The sequence below is a fragment of the Lissotriton vulgaris genome, chromosome 2_1 (assembly GCF_964263255.1).
Source record: "Lissotriton vulgaris chromosome 2_1, aLisVul1.2, whole genome shotgun sequence".
Lineage (NCBI taxonomy): Eukaryota > Metazoa > Chordata > Amphibia > Caudata > Salamandridae > Lissotriton > Lissotriton vulgaris.
This window is the reverse complement of record NC_141687.1, coordinates 1,875,645,105-1,875,662,695: the sequence shown is the minus strand read 5'-3', so window position 1 is coordinate 1,875,662,695 and position 17,591 is coordinate 1,875,645,105. Positions and strand designations below refer to the sequence as shown.

Here is a 17,591-nt window from a genome sequence, read left to right as displayed (position 1 = left end):
TTAGGTATGCAGCACAATATCCTTAGTGCAACAACACCAGCTGTGGCATGGCTAAACACGTATAAGGTCCCAAAGGCGAGACCTATTGGCTATGCCAATGCTTGTTATTGATGTTGTCGGTGTGAATAAGTATTGTGCCAATAAATTCCTCTGCATACATGTGCCAGCACTGTTGGCATATGTGTTCTCTATGAGCACCTTTGATACCGCCTCTCTGTGCAAGAAAGTCTTACATAAAGGGAATGTTTGATGTGTTTTAGGAATGTACAAGTGTCATGAAGAAGGCACCTAGGTGCTATTAAATTGACCCGATTTCACATAGGCCTTGATATAACAAAGTTAGGCTGCGAGGAGAAGAGTTCTCAAAGCCTTTCCAAGGGCATAGTGATCTTCAAAAGTGGTGGTCCAGTTTGTTCCAGAGTAACACTGCGTGCACTGATAATGCTTCTCTCTGATCATGCTTTCTAAAAATTAGGGAAAGAAAGAAGGACGAAATACCATGATGAAAAAGGAACTAAAGGGATTACAGCAAGACATTTTTCAAAGCAGATGGGGTAACTTAACAGAAGGCTTGGTTACAAACACAGAACCCTGAACTCTCTATGTGGCGTTAATTGAGAAGCCACGGTAATTGTGAAATGCTGAAAGTAAGCAATCATTGTCTTTTTTTTACATTAACGAAGTCTTACCACAGCATTCTGCATTTGTTTCAGGCTTTCTGATACTGAAGCAGAAAGGCAAACAGACACAACTAGTATAATGTATCGTCAACAAACCCAAAGTGATCTTGAATTTTTTATGGTAATCGGTCAATGACCGGCATCCAGGGAACTGGACTGCTGCCAGTTGGGCTTTTGGAAGGACTACCACTTTGCCTGGGAAACACCAGTGCTGGCCTACCTATGTGCATACCTTTGGTCTCCCTCATTGATCTTGTGAGGATTGGTTGCTTCCCGGGGCTGATGGGCAGAAGCACGTGGTAAGCGCTTTTTTCCTGGTTGTACTGTGCTGGGAAGCGTGCGACTAGCGCTGGTGAAAGGGCTCTTGGTGTGTGGAGTAGCAGGAGTGGAGAGCATGTTAATGAAGTGCTCTCTCCCCTCGCCCCTGGCAGCTGATGAGGGTGTGCACCTCCGGTGACGTGTGGTGCCCTCCACAGTGAAAGTGTGTGGTGAGTGCTAGAGGTTGGAGCACTAGTTTGTACAATTGCCAAGTCCGTGGGAAATGCTCCATTTTTGGGAGAACTGCTGTTGAGCCAGCATGCGTCCATAGGCTGGTGATGAGTGCACGAAGTCAGAGTGTCCTGGCTGAGAGGAGCCGATGCGATAACGCCGCCGACCCCCAGTTGCCCAGCAACCAGATAGTGCCTCAAGCGGCTACACCAGTGGGCGGGGCCTACGGGCACAACGAACAACACAGGAACATTGAAGCCGCCCTGAGGCCGTACTTCTGGAACGTCCTGCAGTGCAACCTGTGCGGGCCAAATGTTGGTGTGATCTCCTGGGTGCCACTACGGAGGTCCGTGGGATCGGGGAGAGTGTAATACCGTACCAGGGTGAAGTCATGGAAAGGAAAGGAACAGCAGCCCTTGTATTTGTGCCGGAGAGGGAGTCACTTGATCCTAAGTATGATGATAGGACGGGAACAATAGGGGACAAGGCAGGGCTGAGACGGAAGACGAGCGAAGGAGGGGCGCGACGCTGGAAGGTTGTAATAAGAGAACGGCATCAGATTCAGCCCTGTGACTAACAAGGAGGGAGGGGAGAAGGGAGGGGGTAGTGAGAGGGAGGGAGGGGGAGAAGGGAGGGGTAGTAATAAGTGATTTACGTGCTGTATGGCTTAATGAGCCATAACAGAAAGCCAGATAGCGGGCGTGCACGCGAGCGAAACCGCAAGCTTGAGACCAGCAAAAGCATGTGGTAGCACTTTTAAAAGCCCACTTACTAAATGTCTCGCAGAGCAGCGCATGCGCCGGCTCAGGCGAGACCTAAAAAAAACTTCATATTAGTGCACATGCAAACATGTGTCTTCATGCACAGCAAACATGGTAGGCACTGAAAACATAAGGAACATTAGCACTGTGCGGAACCAAACAGACCTTAAACTGGAAGTATCACAGCCGTAGTTTATGGACATAAACTTTGAAAATTCCATGGGCATCAAGTGTTTCTCACATAGGCTCTTAGCAAAGTAAGGTAAGTAAACCAAGGGTGGGCCATGGGCAGAGAAAATGCTCAATTTGTTGGTGGGTATTCTTCAAAGATCTATTGCTGACAAGAGAGGGTACAAAGCTTTCAGCATCCTTCAGTAAACTGCTCAAATTCAGACTTTACTACAGTTCAGGCATGTTTATTAGTGCTACTAGAGTGGACCTTTTGCTATAAGGTGCGTATATAAGACCCTAAAGAGGTAAGGAATTGCATTGCCTGATAAGGTTCACAACTTTCAGTAGCCTGAGGGCACGATACAAATAAAAGAAATCGCTCAGGCAAATTGTGTGTGAGGTTAAGTTCACAAACATAACAAGCATGTGCACTAGAGCAGTAACACAGGCAGCAAATCAGGTCCCAGACAATGGCTCCAACCACTGATACATTCTAGCTCACGCTTTGCCTGTCTATCTGTAGTTGCTATGTATATATTCCCAAATAACACCTGCTGAGTTACTCCCCTTCAACAACCACTGACGGGTCCAACAAAATGACTCAGGTATAGCCTCTGTCCATGCCCATAAGAAAATAGACCGCTGTGCATATTAGGGCAAATTCCTTCCCATGTCCAGTCTTGAAGTAGAAGGCAACCAACTTCTTATAAACACATCCACTATAGAGGAAAGCCAAATTGTCAAACACATTACATAGTTCTATTAAGTTCTGGATTAATGACGTACACGTAAAACGAATAGTTTCTTACCGGTCGGTTTAGTTTTGCAGCTTGATGATCTTTCTGGATTCACTATGCTGTGCATATTCCGCAATCTGGTGGTTGGGACTGGAATCGTAGTCTTTTTTTTTTTTTTCCGTAGCCCAGGTGGGCGTCAACGTCCCACCATTTGGTGTACCTTCCGTGACGTCGGCATGCTTCCTGCGGAAGCTCCCACCCTTGGGCGCCATCTTCGGATTCTTTTTTTCTCTTTTGTGTTCTCGTAGCGAATCCATGGCTATGTTTGTTAATCCTTTTTCCAACGTAATTCTTTTCACGTATCTTGTAAGCTTCAACCTGCTTTCTGTTCCATGTGTTTCCACCTTCTTCTCCAGCCTCATCTTTCTGGCGGAGGCGGGCGGGTTCGCTAGTGAATCCAGAATGATCTTCAAGCTGCAAAACTACACAGACAGGTAAGAAACTATTCGTTTTGCAGCGTGAATCTTTCTGGATTCACTATGCTGTGCATAGATTTTGTCGCGGTTTTGTTAATCTTGTGGTGGCTGGGTGGAAGATGAGCGTTGGTTGTTGAATATATGTTGAAGCACTCTTTGTCCTACTTGTGCTTCCTTGTTCATCTGTACATCCACGCAATAGTGCTTAGTGAACGTGTGCACTGAAGCCCATGTTGCCGCCAGGCATATGTCCTGAATTGGTCAGAAAGGCAATTGTTGCTCCTTTCTTCCTGGTCGAGTGGGCCTATGCCCCTCCTGTTAGCTCCTGCCCCACTTGCTTGTGGCAGAATTGTATCGTTTGTGTGATCCATCGAGCGATGGTGTTCTTAGTCCCTGGTCTACCCAGGAAACTGTTCGCGAAGGACACAAAGAACTGTTTTGTCTTCCTGTCTTCCTTCGTCCTTTCAATGTAGTGCATTACTGCCCTTCTTGCGTCTAGAGTGTGGAGCGCCCTCTCAGCGATTGCCGTGGGCTTCTGGAAGAAGCTAGGAATTTAAATACTCTGATTCATGTGGAACCTTGACACCACCTTTGGCATGAATTGTGGGTCTGTTCTCATCACGACCCTGTCACTGTGTATCTGGATGTAGGGTTCTTGCAGTGTCAGTGCCTGCAGCTCGCTCACCCTGTGTAGCGAGGTGATCGCTACCAGAAAGGCCGCCTTCATTGTCTGTATTTGCAGTGATGCCTTGTGGATGGGTTCGAAAGGTGCTTTCATGAGCTCTGTCAGCAGCACATTCAGGTTCCATGCCGGCGGCGGCATCCTTTTTGGTGGCGCTATTCCCTTTGCCCCTTCCAGGAATCTTTTTACTACCTGCGATGTGAAGAAGCTTCTTTCAGTCTCTCCCCTTGTGTATGCCACAATTGCTGCCAGGTGTACCCTCAGCGAGGATGAGCTTAGTTTGACTTTCAGTAGGTGCGTGAGGTATCTTAGCTCCGTTGATTCCTTGGTCAGCTTCCTCTGCAGCTTTTTCTTGCTGCACCATTGAGTGAATCTTTTCCATTTTGCTCCATAGCATTTGCGTGTGCTGGGCCTCCTTGCCTCTCGCAACACCCGCAGGGTGCTCTCGGAGAGCTTTAGGTGTGCGAACTCTAAGTCCTCAGGAGCCAAGCCGCTAGGCTGAGGCCCTCTGACTCTGGGTGTAGAATTTCTCCGTTCTGCATGGAGAGTAGGTCCTTTCTTTTTGCGAACTTGTGGGGTGGACCCTGCGTCATCTCCATAATCTGTGAATACCAGGTCTGCCTGGCCCATTGAGGTGTTACCAGGATCAGTGTCGTGTTGCTTATCCTGCACTTGTTGAGCACCCTGGGGATCAATGGTATCGGGGGAAAAGCGCAGGCAAATGTTTTTGACCAGCTTATCCATAGGGCATTCCCCTGGGATTGTTTCTCTGGTGGTCTGGATGCAAAGTACAGGCATTTTGCATTCTGGCGTGTTGCAAACAGGTCTACTGTTGGGGTGCCCCATCTCCTGAATAGTCTCTCTGTTTCCTGATTGTTGAGTTCCCACTCGTGGGATGCTGAAGTCTGCCTGCTGAGCCAATCTGACTCCACATTGTCCTTCCCTGGCAGGTGTATGGTCAGCAGGTCTATTTTGAGTGGTATTGCCCATCTCCATATTTCTTGCGCTAGGCTGGACAGAAGGAATGACTGAGTCCCTCCCTGCTTGTTGATGTAGAACATTGTTGTCGTGTTGTCCGTTTGTATCAACACCTTCTGTTTGTACAACTGTTTCTGGAAGGCCTTCAGGGCGAGTAACACTGTCTTCAGTTCCAGGTAATTGATGTGTCTGATCGCATCCGCTGGTGCCCACAGACCCCTCACTCTGAGCCTGTTCATGTGTGCCCCGTCCCTTCTGGGATGCGTCTGTGGTGATGGTCACTGTTGGGTTTGGTGGAGTAAGAGGCTTCCCTATTGTAATGTTCTCCTTGGTCCACCACCTCATCTCTTCCTGCACTTCGTGCGTTACAACCACTAGATCCTCCCAACTTCCTGTAGCTTGTGACCATTGTTGTTGCAGCCATTCTTGGAGTGGCCTCATGTGTAGGCGTACATTGGGGACCAGATGTATGCATGACGCCATCATCCCCATGATCTTGCTCGCTGTCCTAACTGTCAGAGCTTGCCCCTTCTGGTAGTGGCGTGTCTCCCTTAGTAGGCTGAGTGTCCTCTTTTCGCTGGGTAACACCCTGCATTGAATTGTGTTGATCTGAGCCCCCAGGTAGATCTTCACCTGCTCCGGCTCCATTGATGATTTTCCCCAGTGTACGGAGAATCCCAGGTTCAGCAGCGTTTTTGTGACTCGCTGTGCATGTTCCTCGCATGTTTTGCGAGAGTTCGCCTTTATCAGCCAATCGTCGAGGTAGGGGAACACGTGGATCCCCTCTCTTCGCAGATGTCCGACCAATGTTGCAAGGGATTTTGTGAACACCCTTGGAGCGGACTTTAGACCGAATGCCAGGGTTGTGAATAGGTAGTGATCCTGGTTTACTGTGAATCTTAGCATCTGCTTGTGCTGCCTGTTCACTGGTATGTGCAGGTATGCATCTTTGAGGTCCAAGGTGGACATGAAATCCCCGTCTCTTATTTGTGGGATGACCTTCTGTAGGGACGTCATCTTGAATTTTTGAGTCTTTATAGGTTTGTTTAGGAAGCGTAGGTCCATGATGGCTCTCAGGCTTTCGTCCACTTTTGGTACCAGGAAGTAGTTTGAGTACACTCCTATGTTCCTTTCTCTGAATGGGACCGGTTCGATGGCTTCCTTCCGGAGGAGTTCTTGAGCTTCTTCTCGGAGCAGCGTTAGCTCCCTTCCAGAGTGCTCTTTTTTCTTTGGTCTTCTGCTTGGCGGCCTATTTTCCAACTCTATGCAGTATCCGAACTGTATGATGTTGAGTATCCACTTGTCTGTGGTTATTTTTCTCCATTCCTGGAGGAAAAATCTTAGTCTGCCGCCCACTGGTGTTACATGTTCTTTTGTGTCTTGTCCGTGTAACCCTCTCCCCTTTGCTTTTTTGTGCTCTTCCCTCGGAGGGCTTGAGTGGGGGAGCACATCCTTCTGTGCGAAGTCACTTAGAGGGGGGTTGCTCACCTCCTCTCCTTCTCTGGCCTCGCCCGTTTCCTCTCCCGCGAAAGGACTGGCCCCTGTTCTGGTAGTGCCAGGTCTGCTTCCGCTGGCCCTGATTGTCACCCTGGTGACCTTGGTGGAATACCTGGTGCGATGTTCCCATCTGGTTACCACCTCTTCCGTTTGGTCTCCTTGCCGGAGTGCCTCTTCTCATCCCTCTGAATTGCAGGGCCCCCAGGGACCTTGCTGTCTCGTTATCCTTCTTCAGTTGGGTGAGCTTCTCATCAACCGGGGCGCCGAACAGCAATTCTCCGTTAAATGGAGTGTTCAGGATGTTGTTCTGAACCTCTGTCTTGAAGCCTGAGATCTTGAGCCAGGCTAGCCTTCTCTCTGTGATCCCTATAGCCATCAGTCTGCTGGAGGTTTCTGCTCCGTCCAAAGCTGTCTTCAGGCACGAGTTTGCGATGTTTTTTCCCCCTTCCACGAGGTGTGTGGCTCTCTGCTGGAATTGCTCTGGGAGGTGTTTGAGCAATTGCCCCACCTCGTCCCAATGTTGATATTGGTGCCTGTTCAGGAGGGCATTGGAGTTTGCTATACGCCAGTGTATTGCAGCGTTTCTTTCGATTTTTCTGCCTGTCCGGTCCATCCTCCTGCTCTCCTTGTCAGGTGGTGGCCCAGATGTTGTTGGGACGTTGGCCCTTCTCCTTGCAGCAATAATTGAGTCTGCTGTGACGGACCCTTTGATGTAGGGAGGGTCCTGGGAGGAGAACTTGTGCTTCTTCTCCGTCCTTGGCGTGACGGGTCTGCAAGTCGCTGGGTCCCTGAACGCTTCCTTCCCTTGGTCCATGACACTCTTCAGCATGGGCAGGAACTGGCTTCTTGTCTGAGTGGGGAGCAAGGTTTCCAGCAAGAAACCTGCTTTAGGCTTCTCTCCCTCTAATTTAACCCCATAAGCTGCTGCTGCCTTCTTGATGACCTCATTGTAAGCCCCAATGTCATCTGGCGGCGAAGGCCTCGAGGGGTATGTCTCCACAGCCTCCTCCGGGTTTTCGACATCAATGTCCTGCCAGTCCAGGTCTTGAGGCGTCGAGGATCCAGAGTCGTAGCTCGAACGCTGATCCCCATATTCCCTCTCTGTGTAATAGAGGTCTTCCTCTTCTCCCTGCTACGAGGGCTCCGGAGTTTTCGGCGGCTCTTCGGCGTTAACTCCTCGTGCTCCTCTACCTCCGCGACAGCCATCGCGGGCTTCGAGGGGATCCTGTAGCTTCTCATCTTTTCTTCGAAGTCTTTTTTCCTCTGGAGGATGCTCTCCCTCTTGGCCTCAAGCCTTCTTTTCTTCCTCTCCATCTGTGCGGCATGCTCGGCGTCAAGCGTTTCGGCCGCCATCTTCGGCGGCGTCGTCGAAGTGGTTTTCGGCTCCTTCTCCCTCGAAGTCGAGGTTCCTCTTTCGGGGACCTGCTTTGACGACCATGGCTTTTCAACGGTCTTCGCCGTCTGGGAGTCCTTTTCGAAGGATCCGCTGGGCTGTTTTTCGGAGGATGCAGCTTCGGTTGTCGAGGTTTTCGGCGCCGGTGCTCCCTTCGAGGCTCTAGACCCTGATTTTCGCGAGTCTGCCTCAGGCCTTCGAGGCCCTGTCGAGGGTTTCGGGGTCGTAGACTCTCCTACCTTGTCTGATGTTTTCTTATCGGTCTCTGCGACCGTGGAGACATCTGGACCTTCGGTGAAGTTGTCCTCGCCGTCGGTGGAGAGGCCCAGTTCGTACAGCGACGGTGCCTGGCCCTTGCCCTGCATCGTGTGGTGAGCTATCCTCTGCTTCTCTCGAATTCTGAGGTTCTTTGGTGTGAAGACGGAGCAGGCGTTGCAGTCCTTGCTCCTGTGGTCGACTGGCAGCCAGAGGTTGCAGACCGGGTGCTGGTCCTTCTGCACGTACTTGTGGTGGCAGTTACGGCAGAATTTAAAGGGTCTATTGTCCATTACTGAACTTAGGGGGCCCCATGTGCTCGCATTCCCCGTCGGACGTCGAAGATCTCAAGCTACTTCTCCTCCTTCGTCCTCCCGGCTTTGATGGTCTTCTTCTCCTAGTCTTCTCAAGTCCTTTTCTGTAGAAAATTGGCTTTATCTTCTTCTTTTCTCCTCCAAAACTTCTGGAGCTTCACGCGACGATCCAGACCCAACGGCGGAAAAAAGAATCTGAAGATGGCGCCCAAGGATGGGAGCTTCCGCAGGAAGCATGCCGACGTCACGGAAGGTACACCAAATGGTGGGACGTTGACGCCCACCTGGGCTACGAAAAAAAAGAGAAAAAAGACTACAATTCCGGTCCCAACCACTAGATTGCGGAATATGCACAGCATTGTGAATCCAGAAAGATTCGCGCTGCAAAATTAGTTATTCTCTAAAGCAAAACCTTTGTTGTTAGAAATCTTTCTATGGTCCACATGTATGTTTCCTAGCTGGAGAGGGCTCCGCTCACAGTCCTAGGAACTCTGGGATTCTTAGAGGTTGTACAGCTATACTTCTGAAAGTGTACGCTCTCTCTACATTTGCAAACTTCAACTCAAATATAGATACGTTGCTATTTGTCCACCCATTAGTGTCGCTATCCTCCAAAGGTTGGTTGGTTAGGTGACCCTGTAATACAGGCTTACCGTGACAGTCTGTTACCATTGATTTTCCAGTTCCGAAAACAGTCTCTTTCGTGCAAGAACAATGTTTTGAGATCAGCAGCAGGGTATTAAGGGACACTTGATTCAAGTACAAGGCTTGTCACTGCTTTGTATCTTCCCATGCTACTGAGATGTGACCAGTAAGCCGTAATGCTATGATTAACTTCCGGTAAAAATAAAGACACAGAGTCCTACTCTTCCTCATCACAGTCCTCCAGCCCACCCCTACCTCCGGCATATACATTCTGTGTCTTTGCATGGACTGCTTCTTAATACCCAAGCATACTATTAGGATAAAGCTCAGTTATTTATGTCACTACGGCAAGGTGGTGGTCTAAAGAAGTTCAAAGCAGTAGTATGCTTTATTTTCCTTGGACAATTCTTACTTTCTTATACTGTATTGGTATTTATATAGTACTTTCCATACCACTTGTGAATGCCTAGAGAGCTTTCAGATAAAAAAAAAAGGAAGAGGAGGGCTCGGTGTAAAGTAACCACAACTATGATGCAGCTAAATAGACTTATTTTGAGATGCATATATATTTTTTTTTAAATCACAATGCTTCAAAAGTTTGTTTTTCTGTTGCCAGGATTCTCATCCTCTCAAGTATATTTTGACAGGATTCTCTTTTTTTAACATTAAGCCCTTGCATTTGCATTCAAATGTAAATGACCACACCCTTCTGTAGGTGCTTACAGGCTCTAAATGAATCACTTATCTCTGCTAATCTTAGTTATTTATTAGCCTTATCATCTGCATTGTTTGCATCATGAAAAGTGGGTATTCGGGGGGGAGGAGGGGTTAGGGGGGTGAAGGCCAGAGAAGAGAAATACAATTAAAAAAAGGAAGTAATCTGAGGTTCTCAAATCCACATCCATAAACTATTTCTGTAAATGGAGGTCTTCTGCTCATCAAGTCATTCCCTTGTTTCTCATTTTCAAGTGTTGAGCCCAATCATCGTCCCCGCCGCACCTGAAATGACTAAATCAATGAGGGTCCACTTTTCAGCCAGAAGCACAGTTAAGGTTGAGCCCGGGATATATTTTCATATAAAAATTAGTGACTACAAATGAAAGCCAGGCATTGACTGGGTAGAGGAGGGAAATAGTATGCAAAGCCATGCTGCCATCACAGAAGAAGGTAAACAGCCTGGCTGAATTCCAGGCATAGCGTTCTGGGAGTCAAGAAGGCAAAATAAAAGAAATATCTGTGCGGATGAGAATACAACACAAAAGAAAGAAAACCCCGAGATTAAAATCAAACATTGATGAATTACCATAACAAAAGGAGGAGCCTAAGAGCCCCCTACATGAGGAGACTTACCCAATGCCACAGTTCAATTCAACTGTGTATTCTGCTCTTCATCCAGCTGTTGTCATGGATGCCAGTGAAGCAAAATCCTATAACAGCAAGACTGGACATGGGCTCCATGTAACCTCCGACCTGCAGGTAGAAATCTTTGCCTTAACTGCAAGAAGTGCATCCTAAAAAAATGCATATGCAGCTAGGGAGGGCACCTCTTGATATCTTTTTATGACTCTCTAAATTAAGTCCGAATAAGGAGATTTGGCTTAATGGCATAATGCAAGGCCTTTAATAAACGTAAAGTGAAACTCTGGAAATTGCACGTGTTTACTCCAGCGTAAATCACTTTCCTCCAGGCCTGTGGGAAATTTAATGACGAGAGGATGAGCTGAAACCACATTTGCTCGGTGAGCAAGCTGGAGTCTTGGCTGGACATCGGAAGCAGTCACAAAAGTGTGTAATGTACCACTGCTTACTGCGTGGGCTGGGACAACGATTTTAGGGTCCCTAAGGATCAGTCAAGATGGGCGGGGAGAAAATTATTCTGAGCAGTCACATCAAACTGTTTTTGTGGTGTTCCGAGGAGAGAATGGGCGAGCGCAAAGAGGAAGGCAAAGCGTTAACAACAATTACAAAAAAAAGAGGGAGAAAACAAAACATCAAAAGAACATTAGAGTACTTTTAAATATATCACTGTTGCCTGCGGCAGCCAGTGGCTAGTACAGCAGTAACATCACAGCGAGCCAGACGGGCTTTTAAAATAAAAAATAAAGAAAAGAAAAGGAAGGACAACTGGGGGGAACAGCATACATTTTTTTCTCACATTAAGTCTTTTCTGCACAAGGGTAAACTTGGCAGCGTAATGTGCTGCCATGAGGCTGGAACAGACCTATCATTTTCCCCACCCGAACAAAAAAAAAAGAATTCAAGTGATGTAGCGTTGCTGGGATAATATTTTGTTGCGCTGGTGTTTTCTTTTCCCTGTAGGCCTAGCAAACAAGTCCACGGTCAATGTACAGAGCCAGAGAGACATTGGGGTTCAACACAGGGCGCAAAGGCTTCCTTCTTCCAGCCAGTAGACCGCGAAAGCAGCATAAAGCCACAAACTGGTGTTTCCACAAACAGTCAATTGAATCCCGGACGCTAATCGGGCTGCCCGAAATCATAGCTATTAATGAAAAAACAAGAATAACGAGGGGACCAACATACTGTAAATCACAGTTCAATCATCCATAATTTCTTTAGGCGGCTACCATCGCTCTCCGGTTTTTTTTTTGCTGGTTTCAAGAGGCCCATTTCTTTCCGCTGGTGACACCACACAAGCATTTCGTCTTATCTCCATCATTAACCAGAAAGAAAAATAAAACACCATTACTGTGATCACCATGAAGATGCTCACACATAGGGTCGAGACTGATGTTCTTCTCGTCAGGCGCTCACAAAAATTGCCCAGCGTTATTCTAAGTTCAGCACTGTTTGCATATTCCTTATAAGTTTATAAACCCTGCAGTGTCCCTCCATGACTAACGGGCGAGGAATTGAGCGAGTCTTCTATATTTATACCTCGTCTGCTCTGCTCGTGCCCATGGGCCTATTTCCACTCTCTGTTACTGTACACAGAGCTATGTGAGGTATTGTGGCCGCTCAATCTTCCCTGATTTCCTAACAAGGCAGGCCTGTGTCCCGGAGGAACAAACTGGGGGTTGTTTGGTCCGGGGGGAGGTGTGGAGTGGAGGCCAAATTCAGAGGGAGAGGCCGTGAGCCTTGTGGTTTGGCAGTTCCTCTTAAAATTGGTGTTAAGCGACCATTTCTGGGCAATTACAACGCCTTACTGGAGTTATTGGACTTGTGTATCAATGCTGCTGATACATCACCACCACCGCCTGGCTGCGTGTCTACAACCCGGACCTGTAAAGGAGTGGCTGCTTTTTGCAGTGTTCAACTAATTATAGTCTTGTTCAGTAAGCCATTTTTTTCTTCACTTGATTTTAGAAACAGGGTCTCAATTCTTAAATTGCATGTGGGGTTACCCAGCACAATACTAAACAAATACCTCCTAATGAGAGGGACTTAATCATGCTGTTGGTATCATATTTCGACAACTCACCGGTAAGCGCCACTCCTTAGTGCCTAGGACTAGAGAGCATTTTCATCGTCCTACCTTCCTCAGTCTTTAGCAGGTATTGTTGTGGTGCTGTCATACCCAAGGAAAGAAGGAATAGAAAACTGGAGAATGTAGAATAAGAACATACTTATTAGTTTAAAATAAAATATATGAAACGCAAGATCGCCAGAGGGATGATCTACCAGAAAAATAATGAATTTGGCTTTTCTGGTCCAAATTTCTACCTGAAAGATGGATTTTTAATTGACTGAACAACTGATCCAGATTTTTTTTTGTGAAAAGGGGAAAACCCGTATACGTACTGATGGTTTTAGAGTAAGTACTTCTTAAGACTGGCGTGACCAATGTGTGCCACTTATTTAAAAGGTCAAACAGATACCAGTTACCACAGTGGTAGGTCAAAAAAAAGAAACAACGCCAATATGCTCTGGCTGCTAGCGCTATGATTTTAACTGTATTTTCCTTTTTGCCTACGACATCCCTAAAATTGTGCTTCTAAAAATCGAGCGGTGTTTTATCTTACCTGCACAATATTGTAGTTTGCAGCTTGTTTACTTGTTGCCTCTCCTTGCCCTGTGCCCCGTTCCACAGCGGGTGTTCCCGTTTCGTGGAGGGCGCGTTTGGCAAATAGCTGGTCTCGCTCCCATTGGCTGATCCTGGTCAGGTGGGACGCCAGACTTGGGGCCGGATACACTTAAGGGGGCTACTAGAATCGTTCTGTTGGTCTCACTACCAGTGCATGATTAATATGCTCTGGCTGCTAGCGCTATGATTTTAATTGTATTTTCCTTTTTGCCTACGGCATCCCTAAAATTGTGCTTTAAAAAATCGAGCCGTATTTTATCTTACCTGCCCAATATTGTAGTTTGCAGCTTGTTTACTTGTTGCCTCTCCTTGCCCTGTTCCCCGTTCCACCGCGGGTGTTCCCGTTTCGTGGAGGGCGCGTTTGGCAAACAGCTGGCCTCGCTCCCATTGGCTGATCCTGGTCAGGTGGGACGCCAGACTTGGGGCCAGATAAACTTAAGGGGATGGTTCTCTCCGCAGACAGCGGACGTGCGGCAAAGTTGCGCCTAAGTTAAGCCCGTCTGCGCCCGTCTGCGCCCGTCTGCGCCAGTGGCCAGGCGGGCTGGGCCACGTTACATACTCCCAGCAAATTGTGAGTTATATACCCATTCTACACTTCTCTCACTTAGACCTTTGTTCGGGACTTGTCACTTTACCTCATCCCCTGAAAATCAATGTTGTAAAGGCGGTGTAAGACCTACACGCTCCCGATACCACCCCAAAAATCAGGCTAAACATAGGAGTATATTGCCCGAATCTAACTTTCTAAATGAGGCTGGCCTGCTCATAAATGCTAGGTCCCTAGTTCGAAATAATGTGGCATTTAGAGATTTCGTCTCCCAAAAAAAGCCTCCCTGGATTTTTATTACTGAAACTTGGTGCTCTGGTGGAGGCAGTCCCCGAAGGCTACACTCTATCTAGGATGGACAGGATTGGGCGTAGGGGGGGTGGGCTGGGAATCCTTTTTAGAGATACTTTTACATGTCGTACCGAGCCTCTTTCTCCGCCCTCGGATACATTCGAAGCCCTGCATTTTACTTTAAATTTTCTTCCCTCAGCTTCCTTCTCCGGTATACTCTGCTACAGACCTCCCGGCCCAAGAACTACTTTTCTTCAGGATATTCTTAAACTCATAGAGTCTTTTGTTGATAAGCCCCATTTTAGTATCTTGGGGGATTTTAACTTTCATTTAGAGTCTACAGATGCCTAGGACACTATGGCACTAATAGATGGCTTAGCCGCATGTTGGTTGTGCCAATTGGTCGCGGATGCTACGCACTTTGCTGGCCACACGTTGGACGGCATCTTTACCAATGACGCTAGAATTATGACTGGTACAACCATCCATGTTTCATGGTGCGACCATCTGGCAGTTCCCTTCTACTGTAAAAAATAATCCTATCTTACTTAATAAACCTGAGAGTAATGTATGGGAGACCAGAAGGAATTATAGAGAGATCAATGATGAAACTCTAGCACCCTTTTTGGATACTCTTAGCTATCTCTCTCCATCCGATTCCAACGTGGCTGCCCTCAATCTCTCCAATGTCCTTGCCGGCGCTATAGACATCCTTGCCCCGGCTAAACGGCATTACTCCGCTCGAAAGAGTCCCTCTCAGCCCTGGTTTTCGGATCTCTTAAGACTGCTGCGGCAGAAGTACAGGAAACAGGAGCGGTCTTGGCATGCTCACCCTGACCCACGGGGAAAAGCCCTTCATAAAGCTCTACTTAGAGATTATAAGAAAGCCATCTTTGAGGAAAAAAGGAGCCATTTCACTAACCTTACGGCCTCCCTTAAATCATCAAGGGACCTTTTTAATATAATTGACTCACTGTCGGCACCTAAAACAGCTGATCCTAACCGTGAAACACAGGAACGCTGTAATAATATCGCGAGTTTCTTTCATTCTAAGATCGCTGACATCTACACCTCCCTTGAAATCCGCAATCATGAGTTGGATGCCAGCGTAGCAGGCTCCCCTTTTCTACCTGCCTCTCCCCCTACTGAGAATGTTAATGCTTTTCCTAAATTGCAGCTTACCTGCTTCCCTCTCCTGACTCTAGAAGAGCTTGACCTTCTTCTTCATGCCACCAAGTCTTGCTTGCCTCTCGATCCGTGCCCCCTAAGAACTCTGAAGACTTGTAGAGGGTCGGTCCTCCCTCCCCTATTGGAAGTTATGAATATGGCCATCACTGAGGGTATTTTCCCCTCATCCTGGAAGACTGCTGTGGTTAAACCACTGCTTAAAAAGCCCTCTTTGGACCCTGACGGTTAAAAAAATTATCGTCCCATTTCCCTGCTCCCAGCTCCAGCTAAGATACTGGAGTCCCATATAAATCGAAACCTCTCTACTTTCATTGAGAGCTCCAAATTGTTAGACACCTCCCAACATGAGTTTCGGGCAGCTCATAGCACCGAATCTGCCCTAACGGTTGTGATTAACAACATCCGTATGGCGGTTGATAGGGGACATCCTACTCTGCTAGTGTTATTAGATCTCACAGCAGCGTTTGATACTCTGTCCCTGTCAATCCAGATCTCCAGGCTCATGGACATCGGAGTAGACGGTACTGCCCTTAGCTTACTCTCCTCCTTTTTACACCATAGGGAGCAAAGAGTCAAAATGGGCAATTTTCTCTCCGCCTCCCAAGAAGTGCAATGTGGGGTACCACAGAGCTCCTCGCTGAGCCCATTATTTTTTAACATCTATGTTACCCCACTTGCCAAGGTGGTGAGATCCTTTGGTCATGATGTATTGTCATACGCCGATGATACCCAGATCTTGGTATCTATTACCCAGTCGGCTAGCGGCTCTGCGTCCAATTTTAGAACATGTATGGAGGCTGTCTCCCAGTGGATGGTGTGTAACTTTAAAACTGAATGGTGAAAAGACCGACATTATGGTCTTTGGAGGCAGCCAAGATCTGTGGTCAAAGGACTGGTGGCCTTCTTCACTGGGGGACTGCCCTCTTCCTACTCTTTCCGCGAGGAACCTTGGTGTTCTAATTGACCCCGTTCTCTCATTTGATCTTCAGGTAAATAGAACGGTGTCTACCTGTTGTGCGATCGCTAGAACACTGAGGAAGATTGCCCCGTATCTATCTCAAGCAGCCCGGAAACAATCTACTGCCTTAGTTTCATCTAGGCTAGATTACTGTAATGCCCTTTATAGTGGCATTAACAAAAGCTCCATCCACCGCCTTCAAATGGTGCAGAATGCCGCGGCCAGGATGGTCTTGAATCTCCCTAGGCTTGCTTCCGTAACCACGGCTAGAAGAGATCTTCATTGGCTTCCGATCTCCTATCGGATCTCCTTCAAACTCCTGTGTCTGGCCGATGGTGCAATTCATGGCTCAGGCTCAGAGGGTATTAGGTCCCTCCTACACCCCCCAAAGAACTCTCCGCTCAGCATCTAAGAACATGCTTTCGGTTCCTAGATTTGTAAAGGCTAAATGGGGAGGTAGAGTATTTTCCACCCTGGTTCCAAAACTTTGGAACTCCCTCCTTCTGGAGCTCTCCAGTCAGTCTTCTTTGGTGGTTTTTAGGAAGCGCCTGAAGACTTGGCTCTTCTCTCAGGCATATTAGAGGCTCTGCTCCTAGCGGTATTTTGATTTTGCAGTTGGTATTTTTGGACTTTTGTCTATCTGTTTCTGCGCCTTGATGTCCCTTGGGGCTAAGTTTTGTGCGTTATAAAACGCCTTTCATTCATTCATTCATTCAGGGTTCTGCTCTGGAAAAGCCCCATAAGAAATTAAATCATTACCTGTATACAAATTGTAAAAAGTATATATAGCGTCCTAACTAACCCTGATGAGGCGTTGTAGTACTTTGCCGAGAGTAGAACACTCAGAAGCCACGATTAGAGTTAAATAGTTAGTAGATTATTAACACCTGCTTTCTTTTTCCTTGTACGTTAGTTGTAGTAAGTTTTTTACGTTTTTGCTTTCGAGTTCCCATGCGTTTAGTAGTGTTTTGAGTAGGAATGGAGTAACAGAAGGGGACTAGAAATTTGGGAGTTGTTCCTGGGAGTAGTGGATACGAGCGCCTGTTATTTGGGTGAACTGAATAAAAAGGATAGAGAAGTTTGAAAAGGATATTTTGGAGTTGATAGTCGTCAGAAAGGTTTGGGATGTATCAGAGAGGAGGGATAGGATAAAGGTTGAAGAGTATTGACAATTGTTATTTTTATATCAAATTACTGAGATTAACATATACATGTCCAGAGTCAGTAATATTTTTGGTCAGCTATTCGTATTATACTTTTTCTCATGTGTTTAGAATATACAGCTTTTTTTCTTAGCTACTGTACTTCAGTTTAAAATTATACTTCTATAAGCGACCTCAGGACTGAGGCACATATACCTTTGATAGTACTAAAGTCTGTGACCTGAGCACATAAGAGCTTTAGCTAACACAACCACCATAGTGGTTAATGAAATGTATTTACGTAGGGCTCGCGTAGGGAGTTGGTTGCTGCTAATGGGACCCTTC

General features: G+C 47.1%; 2 protein-coding genes across 2 annotated transcripts in view; both read right to left on the bottom strand.

Moving 5' to 3' along the window:
• The window catches only part of IGF1R (insulin like growth factor 1 receptor), a 1,159,892-nt gene that overhangs the window by 450,168 nt on the left and 692,133 nt on the right, over positions 1-17,591 (bottom strand). The window lies entirely within an intron of this gene.
• On the bottom strand, positions 6,440-16,450 carry LOC147733460 (uncharacterized). The gene is made up of 3 exons (XM_086959043.1): positions 16,256-16,450; positions 7,663-8,271; positions 6,440-7,600 (listed from the first exon to the last, which is right to left on the bottom strand). The coding sequence occupies exons 1-3, from the start codon at positions 16,448-16,450 to the stop codon at positions 6,440-6,442; spliced, it is 1,965 nt and encodes a 654-aa protein (XP_086815169.1).